The sequence below is a fragment of the Puma concolor genome, chromosome D1 (genome assembly GCF_028749965.1).
Source record: "Puma concolor isolate L17-30 chromosome D1, mPumCon1.1.hap2, whole genome shotgun sequence".
NCBI lineage: Eukaryota > Metazoa > Chordata > Mammalia > Carnivora > Felidae > Puma > Puma concolor.
This window is the reverse complement of record NC_141676.1, coordinates 85,556,673-85,581,035: the sequence shown is the minus strand read 5'-3', so window position 1 is coordinate 85,581,035 and position 24,363 is coordinate 85,556,673. Positions and strand designations below refer to the sequence as shown.

Here is a 24,363-nt window from a genome sequence, read left to right as displayed (position 1 = left end):
TCCTCATTTGTAGCATTTTTAATTCATCATCACTATTTTTTAGTCCCTTGATCTCTGCAGCAATAGATTCTCTGCTGTCCTCTTGTTTTTTTCAAGACCAGGAATTAATTTTATGACTATTATTCTAAATTCTTGTTCAGTTATACTGCTTAAATCGGTTTTGATCAATTTGTTAGCTGTTGCCACGTCTTGCAATTTCATTTGAGGAGAATTATTCTGTTTTGTCATTTTGGCTAGTTTTTCGTCCCTTATGCATTTTATTTTATTTTTTTTTTTTCAACGTTTATTTATTTTTGGGTCAGAGAGAGACAGAGCATGAACGGGCGAGGGGCAGAGAGAGAGGGAGACACAGAATCGGAAACAGGCTCCAGGCTCTGAGCCATCAGCCCAGAGCCCGACGCGGGGCTCAAACTCACGGACCGTGAGATCGTGACCTGGCTGAAGTCGGACGCTTAACCGACTGCGCCACCCAGGCGCCCCCCCTTATGCATTTTAAATGCTTGTTGTGTGCTCTGCACCTGCAAGCACTGCTATATGAAAGGAGGGTTATACAGTGTCCAGGGCCTGGCCCTTCAGGAGGTGTTTTTTCAGAGATGGTTACTTGCTCTCTGTTGTGTTTGGTTTTTTTATTACCCTACTCTTAGTGATAGTTTGGATCCTCCTCCAGGTGTGCTTTGATTTGTTCCTTGGAGTAGCCCTGTAAAGGAAAACAAATAGACAAACAGGAGACAAAAACACACAAACACACAAACAAATAACACAAACAAACAAAAACAAAAACCTAAAGACTAAAAACAAAAAAAAACCCAAAACACTGACTAAAGTAAAGAAGAGGGTGGAGGCAGTGCTAATGGAAGAGAACATACAAGGAGAGAAATGACAGGAGGAGTGGGGAGCGTGGGGGCGGGGGGGGGGGGGAGAAAAGATAAACATTGATTAGACAGAGAGGTAAAAGGCTTAATCCAGATGGAGAGAAAGGAAAATAAAGAAGGAGGCAGGGAAAAGGAAACAGATAAAGTTACTCAGACAGAGAAACGATATTGCTTGATTATTCCAGAGAGAGAGAAAGGAGTGTAAATAAGGAGGTGTAGAACATGTATCAAGACAATGGATTAAATATGTCTGTTTAGACAGGCAATAACCAGAGTAACCAGCCTAGGGCATGGAAGAGATAAGGAGGAGAAATGGGGGGGGGGGATGGAGAATATATCTATATATCCAGAATTGACCTAGAGTTAATCCAGGCAATGCTGCGTCGCTTGTCGGGAGTAGCTGTCTGCAGGGTCTGTGCTGCTGTGGTGGATACGCAGTTACCCAGCACAAACGGGCATGGTTTGGCATAATCTGGACCCACCTCCACTCTGGGCCCCAGTACTGATCCCTGAGGCCCCACCTTGGTGGTGGTGGTGTGTGGAATGGTGATCCCCCAGTCTCTTCTCCACGGAGCTGGACCCGATGGACTCTGTTTGAGTCATCCTTATTGTGCCGAGGGCACAGGTGGGGAGGTCCTTCTCGCTCCACCAACTCCCGTGACCCTGTGCTTGACTAGGATTCAAAGTCCCGCTCTGTGCACTCTGGCACTGGGGAAGCGCCTCTCAGTGTGACGGATATGTGGTCCTGGCTGGCTTTGTCTGTGCCCCTGCACTTCAGGGAGGACAGCCTTCTCCTACTGGGGACCAAGAGCCACCACCTTCGCCACGAGCCCCCGGGGTGGCAGACACAGGCAGGCTTTGTCTTTTCCCACAGCACTCCAGAGAGATGGCAGCCTTTTCCTCCTGCAGACTGCACCCTTGGCCCAGCCACTGTGCCCAGGAGTGGCAGACACAGGCAGGTTCTGTACTATCACATAGCCCTCCAGGGAGGGAACCACTTCCTCCAACTGAGGACTGAGCCCCTGACCTACCACCACACCCAGGCTCCCCTCCTCTCCAGGTGCACCAACAGGGAGCCAGCTCCAGTCCAAAGAAAGCCCTGCAGTTAGAGATCGGATCCCTCTCAGTCTCAGTCCCTGGACTTTCTCCTGTCCAGATACGGTCCTGCACTTCCCTAGCTGCTCTTTCTTTTCCCTTTGTCTCTCCGTTGAAGGGAGTGCCTCCGCTCCGTGCCCATGTGGCTGTTTTTTATCTCCCCCAGTTTGCAGTTACCCACCTATCTTCTTTCCAGCTTCCCCATTTTCTTCCTAGTAGATTCAGTCTCTTTTCCTCCCAGGCTCTGGTGTTCAAAGTCCTTTGGCTTCTGCACTTCTTTGTTTGAGAGTGGCAGGAAGTATGGGTCCCCCTACTTCTCTGCCATCTTGGCCTAGCTGAGGTTCTTTCTCTCCTACTCTCTTGAATGTCCTGGCTCCTCCAGCATCTCTTGCTGGATTTCTCTCATGGCCTTTGGAGACTGGGGAGAAAAGAGAGGGAGGGAATTCTAGTCATGGGGATCAATTTGAGTGGGCTCCGCTTGGTCGAGTTGCTTTTCCAGGGACTAACACTTTCCAACAGCCCTCCCAGGTGGGGCTCTCTGTTGTGCTAGATCATCACTTCAACTTGATCTTTAGATAATAATTAAGACTTGGAAATTTGGTCAATGAATAAATGCTGTTTCTAACCCAGATACCTCCTTCCAGGTATTTGCACCTCAAGCCGGGCAGCTGTGACCACAATGTGGCTCAGAGGTACTATTTGAAGTAGCTGCTCCTTTGATGTTTAGTCAAATGGCCTAGAAGAGCTGGCCATTGTAGGAACCTGCGTGCCACACCTGCCCTGGGCACCCCACGCCCCCTGAGAATATCCATTCCATGCCGTGTGCCCCCACCTCGCCCTCTGTCCCCATAGCAGAGTCTCCATGTTGACCATTGTGTTTGTCTTGTTCCTGACTATAGTCTCAGCTTGCTCTTCCCCTACAGTGGGGTGCATATGAGTGTGCTGAAGAAAGATGCCTTTCAAAGTTTGGCTAAGTCGGAGGGTGGGGAGCCTTTTCTGAAGGCCTCAGAAGCAGGCCTGTGGAGAAGAACCCTGTCTCCTAACACTCTGTGCTGCTCATTGCTGAAGATAAGCCAGCCTTGCCAGCTGCCTTTTCTCTTTGCAGGTTGGACTGGTATAATCTGGTCCCTGCATGGCTGAGACACCGGCAATCAGGGCTGCAGGCCAACGGCCAACACTTCATGCTGGAGGACTCCACCTTCTGGATCTTTGGGGGCTCTGTGCACTATTTCCGGGTGCCCAAGGAATACTGGAGGGACCGCTTGCTGAAGATGAAAGCCTGTGGCTTGAATACCCTCACCACGTGAGTGCTGCCACCCCCCCCCCCCCCCCAGAGCTTTGGCATCTGTGGCATCTGTGTCCTGGGCTTCTTCTAGGCAGCCTAGCCTGTAGGTCTCCATCGTGTCAGGATGGGGGAGCGCTGCCAGATCCTGGACCTGAGCAGTCCCTGAAGAGAATCTTTGTGCTAAGCTTTGTGAGGAAAAATATAGGAGGATCAGGTCACCCACACTCCTGCTTAGGTTTGCCAGCTATGACACCTTCCTTTTCCTCATCTGCACAGCACTCCCCACTAGTGCAGATGAGGAGACAGGATGGACGTAAGGTTTAGAGGCATAGAAAGAACAATGGTGTATACACGAAGGAATATAGTGAAGGAGGGGAGTGTAGGGGTGGAGGTGATTGAATTATCATATATATATATATATATATATATATATATATATATATGTATGTATATTTTAAACAAGCACTCCACCCCCCAATTTATTTAGCAAATGAGTGTGATCTTTTTCAAAATAGCTTCCTAAGGAAGTTCTCATCACCTTTCAGCATTCCTGTTTAGAATTATCTTCAGAGCACTATGGCTTCCAGTCTAGCACTGACCACAAGGACAGGCACATGATAGGCACTCAGTACAATGTTGAATATGTGAATCAGTTAAAAATATGCTCAGTTGTGAAGAATCTTATCATTCTGTGGATTTATTTTTCAAAACTGCCAAAAGATAGTTGGATCCAAGTCTATGAAATAAAGTGGGTTATATCAGGCTGGACTATTCTATTTTCAGGAAAAAATATGTGATTACAGATCAAGGATGTGGATTTTCTTGGGTGGTTTGTTGAAGCAGCTCTGAAGATAATTTCTAAAAAGAATTACAGGAATGTTCTGGGCTATAACAGCACAGTTGAAACACATGTATATAATTTTCCAGAAGGATTACTTAAAAGGATCCATTTATTTGTGTATGTAAGTTCTGATCCTGAGGGTACATTCACACATCACAGGACTCCTGAAGCTGGTGGGAATATTGTAGGCTAAGCATCTTGCATTATAAAATCTGAGTAATGTGTATTTCCTTAAATGTGGAGCTCCTGAGTCTCAATTGGAAGGGGCTCCACTGGAAGTCAGGGGTGGGTGGGAGTCCAGGAGAGGAGCAGCTGTGTTACTATCATACATCCCTTGAGTTGGGCCCCTTGAAGAACTTACTTTATATCCTTATCTTCTCTTTAGAAGATAAGGAAAGAGTTATTTGAAATTCTGGTTGCTTCAGTAAAAACAGGACTGATCAGAGGTTTCCTCTTACCTTACTTCTAACTTACTCTCTTAGAAAGTTACCTTTTCTCCACCAGCTGATAAAGAGAGAACAGGAGACATGGGGAGGGAAGGAGGAACGTGGGGGAGTGCATGCTCAAGCTGACCTGTGATCACATCTTATGCTTCACCCAAATCTTACTGGCCTTCTCTCCCTTCTCCTAAGGAGATGAGTTGTTAGCCACCCAGGGACTGGCCCTGGATACTCTAAGGTCCCTAGATCTCCTCAGTTAGTTCTTGGTTCCAGTCCTGATACCATTAAAACAATGTGCCTAAGAAATACATCTTCGACCATCATAATGGGTTTTAGGGATAAAGAAGGTAATCTGGAAGATGAAGTGGAATAAATGAAAAGCTCATTCCTGTAATTATCTTCTATTATAGCTATGTTCCATGGAATCTCCACGAGCCAGAAAGAGGCAAATTTGACTTCTCTGGGAACCTGGACCTGGAGTAAGTGCTGTCACTGCTTCTGTGGCATGGCCTAAGGCTGGGAGGCAAAGAGGTGGCCCCTTGGGTTGGTCAGGAATCAAAGGGCCATCTCCATTCTGCATTGAGAACCAGAGACAGCCTGGGGTCTGGAGCCTTGTTCTCAGGACCCAAATGCTCTCCAGACATGAACCTGTTACTCTCAGGGTCTGAGTTTGCCTCCTCTGAGCTCAGACCTTTTCATTGCAGCTCAGAGGTATCAATCTTCAGTGTCTGCCCTGTTCTGTAGTGTGGTCCAGCACCTGGGCTGGGACAGGGCTTACCCATGTAGGGTAGCAAGACTGTTGGGGTCAGGTTCACTGTTAGGAACACCCCCCCACACACACACACACCGTATCTTGTCTGATGTCCTTGGTCCTCATGCCCCCAGTAGAACTATGCAGAAGGTACTGGGCTGGGGGCAGGGGAGAACCCAGCTCACAGGGCGTCTGAAAGCAGGGAGGGGAGGAGCCAGGTAGATCCACCACCTTGTGATGTGTGCCAGGCTCATCCCCACCCTCCCCCCCTGATGTCTTGAGAGCTGCTAACACTGACCTCCCTAGGGCCTTTGTGCTGATGGCTGAAGAGATCGGGTTGTGGGTGATTCTGCGTCCAGGCCCCTACATCTGCAGTGAGATCGACCTCGGGGGCTTGCCCAGGTGAGCGGGGCTGTGAGGGGCTGTGGCTTGAGCTGTCCTGTGTGCTTGTGCAAAATGCTAATCACAAAGGTAGGTTTAATTTTGCTATTGAAGTATATTTTTCATTCTGTACTGAAACACCATTCCAGAATAAGTGGGACCTAAAGGGAGCCATTTTAAATGATGTTACTTTATCTTAATAAAGTATTAGAGAAACAAATTATTGTTTTTGTTTTATGTTTTATCTTAAAATTTAAGGCTTTAATGAGTTATGTTAGAATGTGTAGTCTCCACTGAGGTCAGTAGAGTGCTCTGTGGCTGGAGTAGAAATCTGGGCAGTAATCACCTGGTACCACATTCATTCCTTGTCCTCATCATTGTGATTAATTTTCAGCAAAAAGACTTCCTTGTTAATAGGGGTAATCTCTCCCATCCTCACAGTGTTCCAGATGGTTAGATCAACTCTCTCCTATACCATGCCACCCCAAGAGGGAAGAAGGCTGGTCCTGTTTGCCTCGTGGTCTCCTTTGGGAATGGCCTCTCCCTGTAACACAGCTACTAGCCCAGGCTTTGTTTTCTCTCTTTTCTCCAGTTCCACCCAGCCCTTCCCTAGGGATCCCAGGCAGGCTCTGTCTCCATCTCCTTTGCTCTCCAGGATGACTTCTCTGTCTCTGTGCTGTTCAGCTTGGCAAGAGTGCCCTTGACAAGGCCATGCACACAGCCAGAGTGCCCTCCCCCTGCACCTAGGGATTAGAAATCTGTGTGTCAGTGATGTCCTCAGGCCCAGCCAGAGCTGCCAGGAGGACAGGATTTAAGTGTTAGCTCAGAACAGCAGGAGCTTCAGCACTCAGCCCTTCTCCTGGGCAGCATTGTCCACTCAGGTCCTGGCATCGAGGATGGGCATGTGGGCACACCCCAGGGAGGCCCAAACAGGCAAAGACCCAGTGGTGATGAGAAGCTAGACCTGGTTTAGGTGAGATGGAGGGTAGAGGTGTCAGTCTAAAGGAAGCTGCTCTCTCCTCCTGCATTTTTACCTAACATCAATTGATAATTTTCTGACCTTGTTCAGGACTTCCAACTTAGGATGTGAAGCATTAGACCCTTTTTAAGAAAATATAAGTGTTTTACTTAGAATTTCAAGTGAGAAGGAAGAGTTCCTAACTCTGGAACAAATGATCTGGGTTCACCTGGGAAATGTGATCACAAGGGACAGGCTGTGGGAAGAACTAATCTTGCTCTGCAGCTCCTCCTCTGAACTAAGCTCTGAAGAGCTGTGGAGGCTGATGTTAATGAGTCACAGGGTCAGCGTGGAGAGCAGCAGATGGATGGATGGACAGGAATGAGAAGTGGATTAGCCTCTCATGACCTCCATGTCAGGCTTAGTTTTCTGGGAGACACCAGAAAGTTGCATCTGGTCCCAGTGATTCTTTAACCCTTTTGGCTTTGCCCCTTTGTAATGAGATTTTAGAGTAAATGCTTCCATGCTGGGCCTTGAATTCAGTGAGAAGCTTTTCTCACTCTGACTGGCAGCCAGACCATAGCCATAAAGCTCGAAATAAAATCCCTAGCAGTGCTGGTGTCTTTTGGTAGGGAAACAAGTGCAGAGTGCAGGTCTTGAGTTCTGGCAGTGTTTGCCCCTGAATCTGTTTGCACAATCTCCTGCCTTCCTGGCTGAGTGGAGGTGGTGGGGTGGGAATTGTCTTGCTTACCCCCAGCACTCTGAAGCCACTGCTTTTCTCCCCACCATCTCCTGCCAAGAGAAACCCACAAACAGTGCAACTAATTCCCACCCCCGTTTTATTCAAGCTGGTTACTCCAAGACTCTGGCATGAGGCTGAGAACAACTTACAAGGGCTTCACCGAAGCAGTGGACCTTTATTTTGATCACCTGATGTCCAGGGTGGTGCCACTCCAGGTAAAAGCAAGGAGACTCTTCTTGGAACTTCAGCTATTTTCCTACTGGAAGTAAACAGTCCTAGGTTAGCTCTCAGACAAAGGGCTCCCAGTTCCTTTCAATACAGAACACATTCTTCCCCACTGCCTGAGATCTATAATTGGAGGGGTTTGCAATAGTTGTCTTTTAAAAGATGTATTTCAATATTGTTTTAGGTGGTTCAGTGCTGAAGAGATAGGCACAAGGGCTTACATTATTCCACACAATGTCCGATGTGATGTCTTATTCTGAAAAACCCACTGATTGGCATCCCAATAGTGGCTCAGTTCTTTGTGAAAAAGAGCATAAATGGATAGTCCCTTACCTGTAATACACGGGACTTTTTGTAGTTATAAAATTACAATTGATGACTTTTCATGCTGAGAAATTAGTACATTAATAAAAAATTAGTATATCAATAAAAATTGCTCTTCAGTCAATGGTTTGTAATGTTCACAGCACACATAGATCAAAGGAACTACTTGATCATCTGTAGGGTAGACAAATAAAACACTGGGTACTAAGTTAAATTTGAACTTCAGATAAACAAGGAATATGTTTTAGTATAAATATATCCTAAATGTTACATGGGACATACTTACATTAAAAATATTCATAATTTATATAAAAACTTATTCATTATATATTCACGTATAACTGGCTATCTTGTATTTTTTTTATTTATATATGAAATTTATTGTCAAATTGGTTTCCATACAACACCCAGTGCTCATCCCAAAAGGTGCCCTCCTCAATACCCATCACCCACCCTCTCCTCCCTCCCACCCCCCATCAACCCTTAGTTTGTTCTCAGTTCTCAACAGTCTCTTATGCTTTGGCTCTCTCCCACTCTAACCTCTTTTTTTTTTTTTTTTCCTTCCCCTCCCCCATGGGTTCCTGTTAAGTTTCTCAGGATCCACATAAGAGTGAAACCATATGGGATCTGTCTTTCTCTGTATGGCTTATTTCACTTAGCATCACACTCTCCAGTTCCATCCACGTTGCTACAAAAGGCCATATTTCATTTTTTCTCATTGCCACGTAGTATTCCATTGTGTATATAAACCACAATTTCTTTATCCATTCATCAGTTGATGGACATTTAGGCTCTTTCCATCATTTGGCTATTGTTGAGAGTGCTGCTATGAACATTGGGGTACAAGTGCCCCTATGCATCAGTACTCCTGTGTCCCTTGGATAAATTCCTAGCAGTGCTATTGCTGGGTCATAGGGTAGGTCTATTTTTAATTTTCTGAGGAACCTCCACACTGCTTTCCAGAGCGGCTGCACCAATTTGCATTCCCACCAACAGTGCAAGAGGGTTCCCGTTTCTCCACATCCTCTCCAGCATCTATAGTCTCCTGATTTGTTCATTTTGGCCACTCTGACTGGCGTGAGGTGATACCTGAGTGTGGTTTTGATTTGTATTTCCCTGATAAGGAGCGAAGCTGAACATCTTTTCATGTGCCTGTTGGCCATCTGGATGTCTTCTTTAGAGAAGTGTCTATTCATGTTTTCTGCCCATTTCTTCACTGGGTTATTTGTTTGTTGGGTGTGGAGTTTGGTGAGCTCTTTATAGATTTTGGATACTAGCCCTTTGTCCGATATGTCATGTGCAAATATCTTTTCCCATTCCGTTGGTTGCCTTTTAGTTTTGTTGGTTGTTTCCTTTGCTGTGCAGAAGCTTTTTATCTTCATAAGGTCCCAGTAATTCACTTTTGCTTTTAATTCCCTTGCCTTTGGGGATGTGTCGAGTAAGAGATTGCTACGGCTGAGGTCAGAGAGGTCTTTTCCTGCTTTCTCCTCTAAGGTTTTGATGGTTTCCTGTCTTACATTCAGGTCCTTTATCCATTTTGAGTTTATTTTTGTGTATGGTGTGAGAAAGTGGTCTAGTTTCAACCTTCTGCATGTTGCTGTCCAGTTCTCCCAGCACCATTTGTTAAAGAGACTGTCTTTTTTCCATTGGATGTTCTTTCCTGCTTTGTCAAAGATGAGTTGGCCATACGTTTGTGGGTCTAGTTCTGGGGTTTCTATTCTATTCCATTGGTCTATGTGTCTGTTTTTGTGCCAATACCATGCTGTCTTGATGATGACAGCTTTGTAGTAGAGGCTAAAGTCTGGGATTGTGATGCCTCCTGCTTTGGTCTTCTTCTTCAAAATTACTTTGGCTATTCGGGGCCTTTTGAATTTTAGGATTGCTTGTTCCATATGAATTTTAGGATTGCTTGTTCTAGTTTCGAGAAGAATGCTGGTGCAATTTTGATTGGGATTGCATTGAATGTGTAGATAGCTTTGGGTAGTATTGACATTTTGACAATATTTATTCTTCCAATCCATGAGCAGGGAATGTCTTTCCATTTCTTTAAATCTTCTTCAATTACCTTCATAAGCTTTCTATAGTTTTCAGCATACAGATTCTTTACATCTTTGGTTAGATTTATTCCTAGGTATTTTATGCTTCTTGGTGCAATTGTGAATGGGATCAGTTTCTTTATTTGTCTTTCTGTTGCTTCATTGTTAGTGTATAAGAATGCAACTGATTTCTGTACATTGATTTTGTATCCTGCAACTTTGCTGAATTCATGGATCAGTTCTAGCAGACTTTTGGTGGAGTCTATCGGATTTTCCATGTATAATATCATGTCATCTGCAAAGAGCGAAAGCTTGACTTCATCTTTGCCAATTTTGACGCCTTTGATTTCCTTTTGTTGTCTGATTGCTGATGCTAGAACTTCCAGCACTATGTTAAACAACAGCGGTGAGAGTGGGCATCCCTGTCGTGTTCCTGATCTCAGGGAAAAAGCTCTCAGTTTTTCCCCGTTGAGGATGATGTTAGCTGTGGGCTTTTCATAAATGGCTTTTATGATCTTTAAGTACGTTCCTTCTATCCCGACTTTCTCAAGGGTTTTTATTAAGAAAGGGTGCTGGATTTTGTCAAAGGCCTTTTCTGCATCGATTCACAGGATCATATGGTTCTTCTCTTTTTGTTTGTTAATGTGATGTATCACGTTGATTGATTTGCGAATGTTGAACCAGCCCTGCATCCCAGGAATGAATCCCACTTGATCATGGTGAATAATTCTTTTTATATGCCGTTGAATTCGATTTGCTAGTATCTTATTGAGAATTTTTGCATCCATATTCATCAGGGATATTGGCCTGTAGTTCTCTTTTTTTACTGGGTCTCTGTCTGGTTTAGGAATCAACGTAATACTGGCTTCATAGAATGAGTCTGGAAGTTTTCCTTCCCTTTCTATTTCTTGGAATAGCTTGAGAAGGATAGGTATTATCTCTGCTTTAAACGTCTGGTAGAACTCCCCTGGGAAGCCATCTGGTCCTGGACTCTTATTTGTTGGGAGATTTTTGATAACCGATTCAATTTCTTCGCTGGTGATGGGTCTGTTCAAGCTTTCTATTTCCTCCTGATTGAGTTTTGGAAGAGTGTGGGTGTTCAGGAATTTGTCCATTTCTTCCAGGTTGTCCAATTTGTTGGCATATAATTTTTCATAGTATTCCCTGATAATTGTTTGTATCTCTGAGGGATTGGTTGTAATAATTCCATTTTCATTCATGATTTTATCTATTTGGGTCATCTCCCTTTTCTTTTTGAGAAGCCTGGCTAGAGGTTTGTCAATTTTGTTTATTTTTTCAAAAAACCAACTCTTGGTTTCGTTGATCTGCTCTACAGTTTTTTTAGATTCTATATTGTTTATTTCTGCTCTGATCTTTATTATTTCTCTTCTTCTGCTGGGTTTAGGCTGCCTTTGCTGTTCTGCTTCTATTTCCTTTAGGTGTGCTGTTAGATTTTGTATTTGGGATTTTTCTTGTTTCTTGAGGTAGGCCTGGATTGCAATGTATTTTCCTCTCAGGACTGCCTTCGCTGCATCCCAAAGCGTTTGGATTGTTGTATTTTCATTTTCGTTTGTTTCCATATATTTTTTAATTTCTTCTCTAATTGCCTGGTTGACCCACTCATTCGTTAGTAGGGTGTTCTTTAACCTCCATGCTTTTGGAGGTTTTCCAGACTTTTTTCTGTGGTTGATTTCAAGCTTCATAGCATTGTGGTCTGAAAGTATGCATGGTATGATTTCAATTCTTGTAAACTTATGAAGGGCTGTTTTGTGACCCAGTATATGATCTATCTTGGAGAATGTTCCATGTGCACTCGAGAAGAAAGTATATTCTGTTGCTTTGGGATGCAGGGTTCTAAATATATCTGTCAAGTCCATCTGATCCAATGTCTCATTCAGGGCCCTTGTTTCTTTATTGACCGTGTGTCTAGATGATCTATCCATTTCTGTAAGTGGGGTGTTAAAGTCCCCTGCAATTACCACATTCTTCTCAATAAGGTTGCTTATGTTTATGAGTAATTGTTTTATATATTTGGGCGCTCCGGTATTCGGCGCATAGACATTTATAATTGTTAGCTCTTCCTGATGGATAGACCCTGTCACTATTATATAATGTCCTTCTTCATCTCTTGTTACAGCCTTTAATTTAAAGTCTAGTTTGTCTGATAGAAGTATGGCTACTCCGGCTTTCTTTTGGCTTCCAGTAGCATGATAAATAGTTCTCCATCCCCTCACTCTCAATCTAAAGGTGTCCTCAGGTCTAAAATGAGTCTCTTGTAGACAGCAAATGGATGGGTCTTGTTTTTTTTTTATCCTTTCTGATACCCTATGTCTTTTGGTTGGCGCATTTAATCCATTTACATTCAGTGTTATTATAGAAAGATATGGGTTTAGAGTCATTGTGATGTCTGTATGTTTTATGCTTGTAGTGATGTCTCTGGTACTTTGTCTCACAGGGTCCCCCTTAGGATCTCTTGTAGGGCTGGTTTAGTGGTGACAAATTCCTTCAGTTTTTGTTTGTTTGGGAAGACCTTTATCTCTCCTTCTATTCTAAATGACAGACTTGCTGGATAAAGGATTCTCGGCTGCATATTTTTTCTGTCTAGCACACTGAAAATCTCGTGCCAATTCTTTCTGGCCTGCCAAGTTTCAAAAGAGAGATCAGTCACGAGTCTTATAGGTCTCCCTTTATATGTGAGGGCACGTTTACCCCTTGCTGCTTTCAGAATTTTCTCTTTATCCTTGTATTTTGCCAGTTTCACTATGATATGTCGTGCAGAAGATCGATTCAAGTTACGTCTGAAGGGAGTTCTCTGTGCCTCTTGGCTTTCAATGCCTTTTTCCTTCCCCAGTTCAGGGAAGTTCTCAGCTATTATTTCTTCAAGTACCCCTTCAGCACCTTTCCCTCTCTCTTCCTCCTCTGGGATACCAATGATGCGTATATTATTTCTTTTTAGTGTATCACTTAGTTCTCTAATTTTCCCCTCATACTCCTGGATTTTTTTATCTCTCTTTTTCTCAGCTTCCTCTTTTTCCATAACTTTATCTTCTAGTTCACCTATTCTCTCCTCTGCCTCTTCAATCCGAGCCGTGGTGGTTTCCATTTTGTTATGCATTTCGTTTAAAGCGTTTTTCAGGGGCGCCTGGGTGGCTCAGTCGGTTAAGCGTCCGACTTCAGCCAGGTCACGATCTCGCGGTCCGTGAGTTCGAGCCCCGCGTCAGGCTCTGGGCTGATGGCTCGGAGCCTGGAGCCTGTTTCCGATTCTGTGTCTCCCTCTCTCTCTGACCCTCCCCTGTTCATGCTCTGTCTCTCTCTGTCCCAAAAAAAATAAATAAACATTGAAAAAAAAATTTAAAAAAAAATAAAGCTTTTTTCAGCTCCTCGTGACTGTTCCTTAGTCCCTTGATCTCTGTAGCAAGAGATTCTCTGCTGTCAGCTATACTGTTTTCAAGCCCAGCGATTCATTTTATGACTATTATTCTAAATTCACTTTCTGTTATATTATTTAAATCCTTTTTGATCAGCTCATTAGCTGTTGTTATTTCCTGGAGATTCTTCTGAGGGGAATTCTTCCGCTTGGTCATTTTGGATAGTCCCTGGCGTGGTGAGGACCTGCAGGGCACTTCCCCTGTGCTGTGGTGTATAACTGGAGTTGGTGGGCGGAGCCGCAGTCAGACCTGATGTCTGCCCCCAGCCCACCGCTGGGGCCACAGTCAGACTGGTGTGTGCCTTCTCTTTCCCTCTCCTAGGGGCAGGATTCACTGTGGGGTGGGGTGGCCTGTGTGGGCTACTTGCACACTGCCAGGCTTTTGATGCTGGGGATCTGGCGTCTTAGCTGGGGTGGGTAGGCAAGGTGCACAGGGGCAGGAGGGGCAGGCTTAGCTTGCTTCTCCTTAGGTGATCCACTTCAGGAGGGGCCCTGTGGCAGCAGGAGGGAGTCAGATCCGCTGCCGGAGGTTTGGCTCCGCAGAAGCGCAGAGTTGGGTGTTTGCGCGGAGCGAGCAAGTTCCCTGGCAGGAACTGGTTCTCTTTGGGATTTTGGCTGGGGGATGGGCGGGGGAGATGGCGCTGGCGAGCGCCTTTGTTCCCCACCAAACTGAGCTCTGTCGTCAGGGGGCTCAGCAGCTCTCCTTCCCTTTGTCCTCCAGCCTTCCAGCTTTCTGAGCAGAGCTGTTAATTTATGACCTCCCAGACGCTAAGTTGCGCTTGCTGTCGGAACACAGTCCGTTAGGCCCCTCCGCTTTTTGCAAGCCAGACTCGGGGGCTCTGCTTGGCCGGCGAGCCGCCCCTCCGCCTCGGCTCCCTCCCGCTGGTCCGTGGAGCGCGCACCGCCTCGCCGCCCTTCCTACCCTCTTCCGTGGGCCTCTCGTCTGCGCTTGGCTCCGGCGACTCCGTTCTGCTAATCCTCTGGCGGTTTTCTGGGTTATTTAGGCAGGTGTAGGTGGAATCTAAGTGATCAGCAGGACACGCGGTGAGCCCAGCGTCCTCCTACGCCGCCATCTTCCTTCTCCTTGTATTTTTATTTCTTAAATCTGGAAGCCCTAGTAATGAAAGAAGCAACAAGCCAGGAAGTTTTTGGCCTACATTTTTATAAGGAAGATGGAATTACTGAGATGATTCAGCAGGTTGTAGTAGATTGGTGGAGGTAGAGGTTTTAGGGAAGGTGGTTTTAGGGAAGGTCATGCCAGGAGTATGGCTTAGAAGCATTCTTAAATATGGAAATGATGTACTAGACCTTTCTTTAAAAAAGCATTTTCTGAGTATAACATAATTATTTTATTTTTATTATGGTAATTTTCTCATAATATAAATTTTACCTAACATAAAAATTACCATTCTAACCATTGTTAAGTGGTTTTAAGTTCACTGGTATTAAGTACATTCACATTGTTGTGCAAACATTACCACCATCCATTTCCTGAACTTTTTCACCTTCCCAAACTGAAACTCTGCATCAATTAAATATTAACTTCCTATCTCCCCTCTCCATAACCCCTGCCAACCACCATTCTACTTTCTGTTTCTATGAAATTGGCCACTGTAGGTACCTCATATAAGTAGAATCCTGTAATACTTGTCCTGTTATGTCTGGCTTCTTTCATTTGTCATAATGTCTTCAACATTCATTTGTGTTGTAGTAGGTGTCAGAATTTCCTTACTTTTTAAGACCTAATAATAATCTATTGTATCTCTGGACCACATTTTGCTCATCCATTCATTCATCAGTGGACACCTAGGTTACTTTTGTCTATTGTGAATAATGTGGCTATGCTAGTTAATCTCACTAAAGCTTTGCCAATTTTGTTAATCTTTTCAAAGAACTAACTCTTGGGTTTTTTTATTTTTCCCTATTTTTAAATCTCTTTTTATCTCTGTTCTAACCTTTGTTATTTCCTTCCTCCTTAAACCTTTAAGTTTAGCTTCTCTTTCCTAGTTCATTAAGGTGAAAAGTTAGATGTTGACTTAAGACCTTTCTTCCTTTTTAATATGTTTATAGATATAAATTTCCCTCTTAGCACTGCTTTTGCTTCATCCCATAACTTTATGTTGAATTTTTATTTTCATTTGACTCAAGATATATCCTGATTTTCCCATTATTTCTTCTTTGGGTTACTGGTTGTTTTTTAAGAGTGTGTTGTTTAATTTCCACATATTCGTGGAATTTGAAATTTGAATTTTTCAGTGTTCTTTCTGCTGTTGGTTTCTAGTTTCATTCTACTGTGATTGGAAAATATGCTTTGAATGGTTTCAATCTTTTAAAAGTATTAAAGCTTCTGTTGTGGCCTAAAATATGATCTCTCCTGGAGAAGAATGTTCCATGTGTACATGAGAAAAATGTGTATTGTGTCATTGGATGGAGTGCTTATATATGTGGATATGGTACATTTGGTCTATAGTGTTGTTCAAGTCCAAATCTATGTCTTTTTATTGGGGAGTTTAAACATTTACATTTAAGGAAGTTACTATTAGGGAAGCATTTATTTTGGCCATTTTGTTATTTGTTTTCTGTATGTTTTGTAGCTTTTTTTCTCCCTTATTTCCTCTATTACTACCTTCCTTTGTATTTAGTTGATTTTTCATAGTGACAAGTTTTGATTCCTTTTTCATTCATTTTTGTGTATATTCTATAGATATTTTCATTGTGGTTACCATGAAGATTACAAATACTGTCCTAAAGATATGATGTTCTATTTTATATTGATGTCAACTAAACTTTAATCACACATACAATCACAACTACTCCTTTACAGCTCAACCTTGCTGTATGTTATTGATGTCACAAGTCACATATTTATATATTGTGTACTCATTAATCTAGATTAATAATTATTTTCATGCATTTGTCTTTTAAATCCTGTTAAAAAAATAAGAAGTAGATTTATAAACTAAAATTAGAATAATACTGGTTTTTACATTTTTAAAATATATTTACCTTTACAGGAGAACCTTATGTTTTCAAGGGGCTTCAAGTCACTGTGTGGCATCTTTTCATTTCAATTTGAGGGACTCTGTGTAGCATTTCTCATAACTCAAGTCTAGTGGTATCAGATTCCCTCAACTTTTACTTGTATGAGTATGTCTTAACTTCTTCCTCATTGTTTAAGGACAGTTTTGCTGGATACAGAATTCTCAGTTGATAGTTTTTTTTCCCCTTCAGCACTTTGAATATATCATCCTTCTGTCACTGCCCTGCCAGATTTCTGGTGAGATATCCACTGATAGTCTTATTGGGGATCCTTTGTATGTGTCAAGTTGCTTTTCTCTTGCTCCTTTCAAGAATCTCTTTTTGTCTTTGGCTTTGATGGTTTGATTGTAATGTGCCTTAGTGTCGTCTCTTGGTTAATGCTACTTGGAGTTCACCGAAGCTTCTTGGATTTGTATACCCATGTCCTCTCAAATTTGAGAGGTTTCCAGCCATTAATTTTTCAAATAATCTCTCTGCCCCTTTTCTTTCTTCTTTTTGGAATTTCCACAATGAGTATTTTTGTCTGCTTACTGATGTTGCATAAGCCCCTCAGGTTTTGTTCCCTTTTCTTCATTCTCTCTTTTTGTTCTGTAGACTGAATAATTTCAAATGACTTGTTTTCAAGTTAGCCCATTCTTTCTTCTTCCTGTTTGAATCTGCTGTTGAACTTCTATGGTGAATTTTTTCTAGTCAGATATATTTTTCAGCTCCAGAAATCTTGTTTCTTATATTTTATAGTTTCTCTATCTGTATTGATATTCTCACTTTGCTGATATAGCATTTTCCTGATCTCTTTGTCCATGTTTTTCTTTAGCTCATTGAGCATATTTATGGCGATTGTTTTAAAATCTTTGTCTATTAAGTGTGTGCATTTCTTTAGAGATTTACTTTATTCCTTTGAATGAGCTGTATTATCCTGTTTCTTTGCCTTGTGTTTTTGTTGTTGTTGAAAATTGGACATTTGAAACAACAGTCACCTCTCACAGTCTTTGCAGACTTGTGGGGAACATCTTCACTATTTGGTGGGCTCCTACACATTAAGATAAGCATGGGGTTATGGCTCCAGATCTTCTCAGATGTTTCCTGGGTATGTGTCTAGTCTGGCCTGTGTGTGTGTGCCTTTCCCCAAACCCCTGCCTCCAATTTTCCCTGGCTGCTTTTACATGTCTTAATTTTCCAAAGAGTCTCACCCCACCTTCCTTTGTGGCCTTAGATGTTCTGTCATATTCCTCTGCCTATAATCCCTTGCACAGGCATATATGAGTCTGTAGAACCTCTGAAATTTTCACATGCTGTGACCTCCACTGCCTTGTGTTGCTTTTAGCCTGAGATCCAAACTATGCCAACATTTGCTGTCTGAGCTCCAAATCAGATGAGACAGAAACTAGTCTACTGGGCAGCCCACAGACAAGTGGGCTACAAACAAGTTCCATTTTGCTCCTTTTGTCCTGAGGGAAGGAACTGGGAATTAGATTGATCTTTTGGGATTATGCCACACTGTGCCAGGGAGGAGGTTGGGCAAGGATGAGCAAAAACACCAAGATATTTCTTATCATTTTAAACATGTGTTTTTCTTCATTTGCTTAAACATTTAACTAGTTTCCAGACCAGTTAATAAAATAAAGTTATTTTATTTAGTCTTTAATTGTTTGATGTTTCCATAGGGAACCAGGGCCTGGAACTCCCTACTTTGTCTGTGTCTTACTGACATCACTCTCAATTATATAATCAAATCTTTTGAGACTTTTGCTTCCAAATGGAATATTTTGCTGCTAATGGGTGAGAAGTATGATGAAATTAGATAGTACAGCTTCCACTACAAATTCAGCTTCTGATTGTTTATCTCTTTCTCCAGTACAAGCATGGAGGCCCCATCATTGCTGTGCAGGTGGAGAATGAATATGGTTCCTATAACAGAGACCCCGCCTATATGCCTTACATCAAGAAGGTAAATATCAGCTCTTTATTTCTTCATATTCCTTCCTCTGGAATGTAGTATGGGCTGTGATGTGACATGTTGGTCTAGTACTTTTCTCATATTAATACCACATTTATTAGTGAATCCTTTCACCATACTTTTATTTCAGTGAGGTCATCACTTATTTACTTTTTATTGAGTCTAATTGGGGGTTGCAGTACACACATGGGGTTGCAGTGGCTGAGAATAAAGGGATGGACTTAATTGAGTGTGAAGATTAGTGAAGTCTCCCTGTAAAGGCTGCCCTCATTCCAGCATCTAAAGCAAGGGTTCCCAGCTTCGTCTGTACATTCACTTTAAAAATCCCTATGCCCAAACCATATAGCATATCAATTAAATAAGAATCTCTGGGGTGGTCCTCAGACATCTGATTCCAATGTGTGTGTGAGTTTGAGAACCATTGATTTAATGTATGGGAGATCAGAGAAGGGCTGGGCTAGATGACACTTTAAAGAACAGGCCTATCTGGTTTCTGTTACTTAGTAGCTGAGACCTTGAGAAAAGTCCTTTATTTTTCTAAACCTCCATTTTCTATTCTTTGAAGTGGGGATAATGAGAGAATTTGCCTCTCTGAATTGTGCGCATGTGTGAGATCACTTGGCTCAGGATTGTTCTAGGACTGTTCTCAGTAAGTAGTCAATAAATAAGACTTTGATAGATCATTGGCAGTGGTTATAGAGGAAACATTGAGGAAATGTTAAGTGGCCTCAGGGAATCCACCTAATTAAAGCTGCTTTAGCTTTGGCCCATGATGTCAGCATCTCTTCTACTGTCATAGGCAGATTCATTTTCTGTCTGGAAATTACTTCAGTCCCTGCATGTAGGTAGAATGAGCTCAAGCACTCCTGCTTATAGGATTTCATCTACTCTTGCTCCCTTTTTGTCTCTTGCAGAAAGCCCCATGTAGGGAGCAAGGCTGTCTCCAGAAAGAGGCATTCCCAAAATCAGGAAGGGGAGAGTTCCACCCTGATAGTCAAACCCAACTGCAGACTTGATTAGACCACACCTCCAGCTTCCTCTTTGCCTTTGAATTAGCTAGAAAGATCCCAACGAGGGTGCAGGACAGGAGAGCTTCTTGCATTATAACTCTTTCCCTTGGACTATCTCTTGAATGCTGGAGCTTCTCCAGCAGGTGTTTACTGAGTCCTGAGCTGCAGAGAAGAGCTCTGCTGATGGTGTGGAGAGGAGAATGCAGTTGTTAAGGGGCTTCTCCTGCTCAGTCAACACCTCCCTGGTGTCTGGGGAAGGTACCATATGTGAGACAGATGGACAAAAAGAAGCTGCAGCACACACCCCTGTCATCCTGAGCTCTTGCTCTCAAGCAAGAGCTCCCAGCTCCCCTCCTGAGCTGCCATGCAGCTTCTTCTGGGTGTAATGGACATGTGGACACCATCAGCATAGGATGACCTTGGGTAAGTCACCTCACCTTTCTGAGCCTTAGCCTCATCATGTGTTCAATGGAGACAAGAATGCTTTCTCTAAGGCTGTTCTGGGAATGAAATGAGATTATAGACACAAGACCCTGAACTCTGCTTGGCAGATCACTGGTCATCAGGAAACAGTAATAGTAATTACCCCTTACAGTGTGCAGTCAATAGATTAATGGCCATGAAAAGTCAAGTGCAACTAGTACAGCTGTAAAAGATGGTTACACCCTCTCAACCCACATGATGCTATATGTATAAGGTACAAACAAAGGCAAAGCCTGTTACATATCAGCAAATGACTGGCTAGAGAGTTGTGAGGTGGTAGGTCCAGGGCTTTTAATAAACATCTTATCTTACCTAATGGATTGAACTTCTGTGGCTTCTGTTGTCCCTGAGAATTAGGGCCCACTCTGCTCTTTCCTTACTTGCATCAGGTTTAGATACGAACATTATGCACCCCAGGGATAATCTCTCTGCCTCACCTGTTTCCCAAAGAATTTGGTTGAAATAAGCAATCTTATAAAAATATCTGCATGTTAAATTATAGGAAAGTTCCCCTTGCTGGGGTTTCTAATCCAAAAGAGCCCAAAGCAGAGCCTTTCAAGGTGGGCAGACTCTAGATTCAAGTCCATACTGGCTCACTTGCTCTGTATCCCTTAACACTTTATCCAACCTCTCTGAGACTCTTCATCTGTACAGTTATTAAATGTGAGGATTGAATAGGCTAGTCTATGTAAAGTAGTTAGCAGAAGGCCTGGCGTGACTGTAAGTGGTCCATAAATGTTAGCAGTTATTTGGAGTGGTAAAATGGTTATTGCATCTCAACACAGTGTGTGTTCCTTCCAGTTCTTCATTTGATTTACAACCTGCAAGGAGTGCCTCCTATTCTACTGGGCATGTGCAGCATGTCATAGGCATGTGGCTGGGGCATGGCGGTTGAACAGAGCCCACCCTGGCCCAGTGTGAGGAAGTGATGGGCTGCTTGCTTCTGGTATCAGGAAGGCCTGACCCACTTGTAGAGCCCTGTAGTCAGCTGCTAGGTGACAGCATAGCATCTGGCCCTGCCGAGCTGCCCTCTGTTCCTAGATGGGAACAGGGCACCAGCCAGACCTGACACCTTGCCAGATCTGGGGCAGCCAAGAGATGTCAGAGTCTGATAGCCCTACCCCTGCCTCAGCTGGACTTCAGCTGATAGGAGCTTTGTTGAACATGGTGGGCACAGACAGGAGGGTTTCTGTCCATTTTCTGTGGAGAGGTAAATGCTTTATTTTGAATCTTTCCCTCTTTCTTTTCTGGCTGCCACCTTCCCAGCTGTGTGACATGGCAGGAGCTCTGAGGAGTGAATATTGACTTGTCTCCTTCCCCCCCATAGGCCTTGGAAGACCGGGGTATTGTGGAATTGCTCTTGACTTCAGACAACAAGGACGGCCTGCAAAAGGGAGTCATGGATGGAGGTGCCTACCTGGAGGCTGTGCAGGGATAGGGTGGGGGATCAGCACCCTGGCCTCACTGTGCACGCCCCCCTCCCCAAATGGCCTGAGCCACAAGTGGAGTTTCTCTGCTATCTGTGCTTCTCCTGTTTGCATGGCACTGGGCCCGAAGCTCTGGGCCTCAGAGGGTTGGAGGATCCATGTCACATGGATCTCTCTGGTCTCTCACTTCTGCTGAGCACTTACGCAGGACACTAACAGTGTTCTGCAGACTACAAGCTGGAAATGGTGAGTTGGTCATACTGGAAAGCGTCTGCATGTCTGCAGAGAGGGTGTCCTGTGAGGATGGCTTACTCAAACCCTGCCAAAATCGTGGAGATGGCTGACCACTGCCCAGGGGGTATGTAGCCCCTGCTGTGACAGCAACTGGCTGAGCAGCAAGTGTAGATGACCATGGTGGCTCTCCATCCAGCAGCATCCATCTCCCTGACTCTAACCTCTCTTCCTGTTACTGTAGATGTGCCGGCCCAGCTCCACCCTTGTGCACCAAGCCCTTTCTCCCTCAGCTACTCAAGGGCATTGCTCCAGGAGCTCCCTGCTTCTGCCCTCAGTGATCAGATTTTCTCTTTCTGTTTGATTATTCCCATCTGCATATCAACATGTTCTTTCTCTCTTCTTTATTTTTTAAAGTTTATGTATTTATTTTGAAGAGAGAGAGAGCGAGAGAGAGAGAGAGAGAGCGAGAGCACCTGTGCCCATAGGACAGGCAGAGAGAAAGGAGAGGGAGAATCCCAAGCAGGCTCCATGCTCTCAGCAGGGAGCCTGATGCGGGGCTCAAACTCATGAACCCCAGATCATGACCTGAGCCAAAAGCAAGAGTCAGATGCTTAACCAACAGAGTCACCTAGGCACCCCTATTTCTCTCTTCTAAAAGAAGTCTCTTGACTCATTTCCCCATCCAAAGCCTGTTGTGTTTCTCTGCTCCCCTTTCAAGAGCTCTCCCCATGTCCATGCTCACTGGCCCCCCAGGCCCTTTCCCCTCCTCTCTCTTAAACCATGGGAACCACATTACCACCCTCACCATTCCACTGCCACTGCTCTTTTTGAGATCGCCAGTGACCTCATGTTATAAACTTAAGCGTTCATCCTCATTGCCTCTGACTTCTCTGATTTTACTTATCAGCAGCCATCAATCTCTTCCCTTTGAAATGTTTTCCACCCTTGGTGTCTGAGACCCAATTTCCTACTTTTTTCTCTGAACTCACAGGCTGCTCCTTCTTGGTATCTCCTGCTGGTCACATGTCTGTCTCCAAATTCTGATGTTTAAATTCTTTACTTCTCACCCTTTGGAATGAATTCTCTCCATACACTCAGTGCCCTGGTGGTGTCATCCAGGTGACTTTAAATCTGATCTGTGTGTTGATAACTGTGAGATGCTTGTTTCTGTCAGCAACCTTCCCTGAACTCCTGCCTCACGTGTGCATCTGCATACTGGGCACAGTGCCCAGGAAGGCTGCAGGTCTCAGTGGAACCAGCAGAGAACTGAACTTGTCTGTTTCCCTCCCAGAGTCTGCCCCACTTTTTAGTCTTCTTATTCTCAGTAAATTGCATCTCCATTTCCCCTAGTTGCCCTGGCCCTAAACTTTGTAGGCACTCTCAGACCTCTCCTTCTGTGTGCCTGACATACAGCCATCAGCAAATTCTTTTTATCTTTATCTTCAAATTTATCCAGATTCAAATTTTAGCATCTGAACTGTTACCACTGTTCTCATATGCATTATTGCCACAGCACTGAACTAATGCTCCTTTTTACTGTTGACTCCTGCACAACTTTTTCTGAACATAGTATTTGAAAATGTCATTTGGATCACCTCATGCCTCACCTGAACTTCAGGTACATTCTGCCTTGCTGACAGTGAAGCACAAGCTATGAGAAAAACCTCCAGGGGCATCCTTTGACCTGTGACCTCTGTGATCTGGTCAGGTGTCTCCTGCTCCACCCTCCTGGCCTCCTACCTGTTCTTGGAACATACTGGACACCTCCAGCCTTCATGCAGATACCTGCATAGCTATTCCATTTCCTCCCGTTTTTCTCTGAGATCACCTCCAAGTGAGGTTTCCTCCAAACACCCAAGCTCCTCCTGGAGCTCCCCCGGCTCTTTGGGCCTGCTTTATTTGGCCTTCTAACATTCTGGGTAGTTTGTTTTATTTACCTGTCTCACTGCAGTGCTAAGTTCCGTCTTGTTAGGCTGTACTTCTGTGCCTGGACACGGTTCGGTTCATGCTCTGCATAGATGATGGTGGTTGAAGGGCCTCTTATGAGCTGCCTGGTGCTTCCTGCGGGCTCCCACAATCGGCTTGCCCCTGCTGCAGTGCATGTCCCTTTCCAGTTCCTTCTTCGTCGCCCTCCCCTCCACTAGACTGAACAGATAGGGACTTTCATCTTTGCAGCCCTAGGCCAGCGCCGGCCAGCAGGGGGCCCCCAGGGCGTGACTGCTGGATGAATGAACAGAAGGCCCTTTCCCTAGACTATTGAGTTCCTCAAGGACCAGCAGCGATTCCCGCCATTTCCACGCGGTGGCACTGTCTCCTGTGACTACTTCCAAGGCCTCCGCTGGCCCGTGCCACTCGGTGGGGCCTAGGAGGAGCTGTGGCCAGTGCTGGGAAGGCAAGGCCCTTTGAAGGCTGGTGTACATTTTTAGCGTGTCGGCAGTGTGCTGAGCAAGGCCTCCGGTGCATTAGGGAGTCTCCCAGGCAGGTTGCTGGACACCATACCCTCTCTACGGCGCGCTCCTCCCCTCGCCCGCCCGCCAGGCCCCTTCTCCAGGCTATGCCCCCTCCATGCTCCTCCCCACGCCCCGCTTCGGCCCCTCCTTGCTCTCCCTGCCAACTCGGGCGCCGCCCCCGCGGTGCCCTTCTCTGCCTCACCCTGGCTCCGCCCCCGCCGTGCCCCTCCCGGTCCCACCCCCCGGCCCCGCCCTCGGCGTGCCCTTCCCGCCCCAACCCCGGCTCCGCCCCCGCCAAGCCCCTCCTGGTGTCTTCTAACTCCCTGACCTCCAGAGCCGTGCTTGCTGCCCAGAAAGACTTTTTTCAGTTAGTTAAAAATGTAATT

General features: G+C 44.6%; 1 protein-coding gene and 1 long non-coding RNA gene across 4 annotated transcripts in view; one reads left to right on the top strand and one right to left on the bottom strand.

Moving 5' to 3' along the window:
- The window catches only part of LOC112865290 (beta-galactosidase-1-like protein 2), a 57,306-nt gene that overhangs the window by 17,113 nt on the left and 15,830 nt on the right, over positions 1-24,363 (top strand). For 2 of the 3 annotated variants that reach the window (XM_025928340.2, XM_086678628.1), the window contains 7 exons: positions 2,612-2,659; positions 3,073-3,270; positions 4,944-5,012; positions 5,591-5,686; positions 7,472-7,580; positions 18,272-18,364; positions 21,194-21,275. In XM_025928340.2, the coding sequence (XP_025784125.1) occupies positions 2,612-2,659; positions 3,073-3,270; positions 4,944-5,012; positions 5,591-5,686; positions 7,472-7,580; positions 18,272-18,364; positions 21,194-21,275 (695 nt within the window). The remainder of the gene's footprint in view (positions 1-2,611; positions 2,660-3,072; positions 3,271-4,943; positions 5,013-5,590; positions 5,687-7,471; positions 7,581-18,271; positions 18,365-21,193; positions 21,276-24,363) is intronic. The other variant, XM_086678627.1, reaches the window with a different exon arrangement.
- LOC147576846 (uncharacterized) lies at positions 897-24,097 on the bottom strand. Its single transcript, XR_015241199.1, has 3 exons — positions 23,465-24,097; positions 7,515-7,624; positions 897-2,385 (listed from the first exon to the last, which is right to left on the bottom strand). It is a non-coding gene; the product is annotated as an uncharacterized LOC147576846 (long non-coding RNA).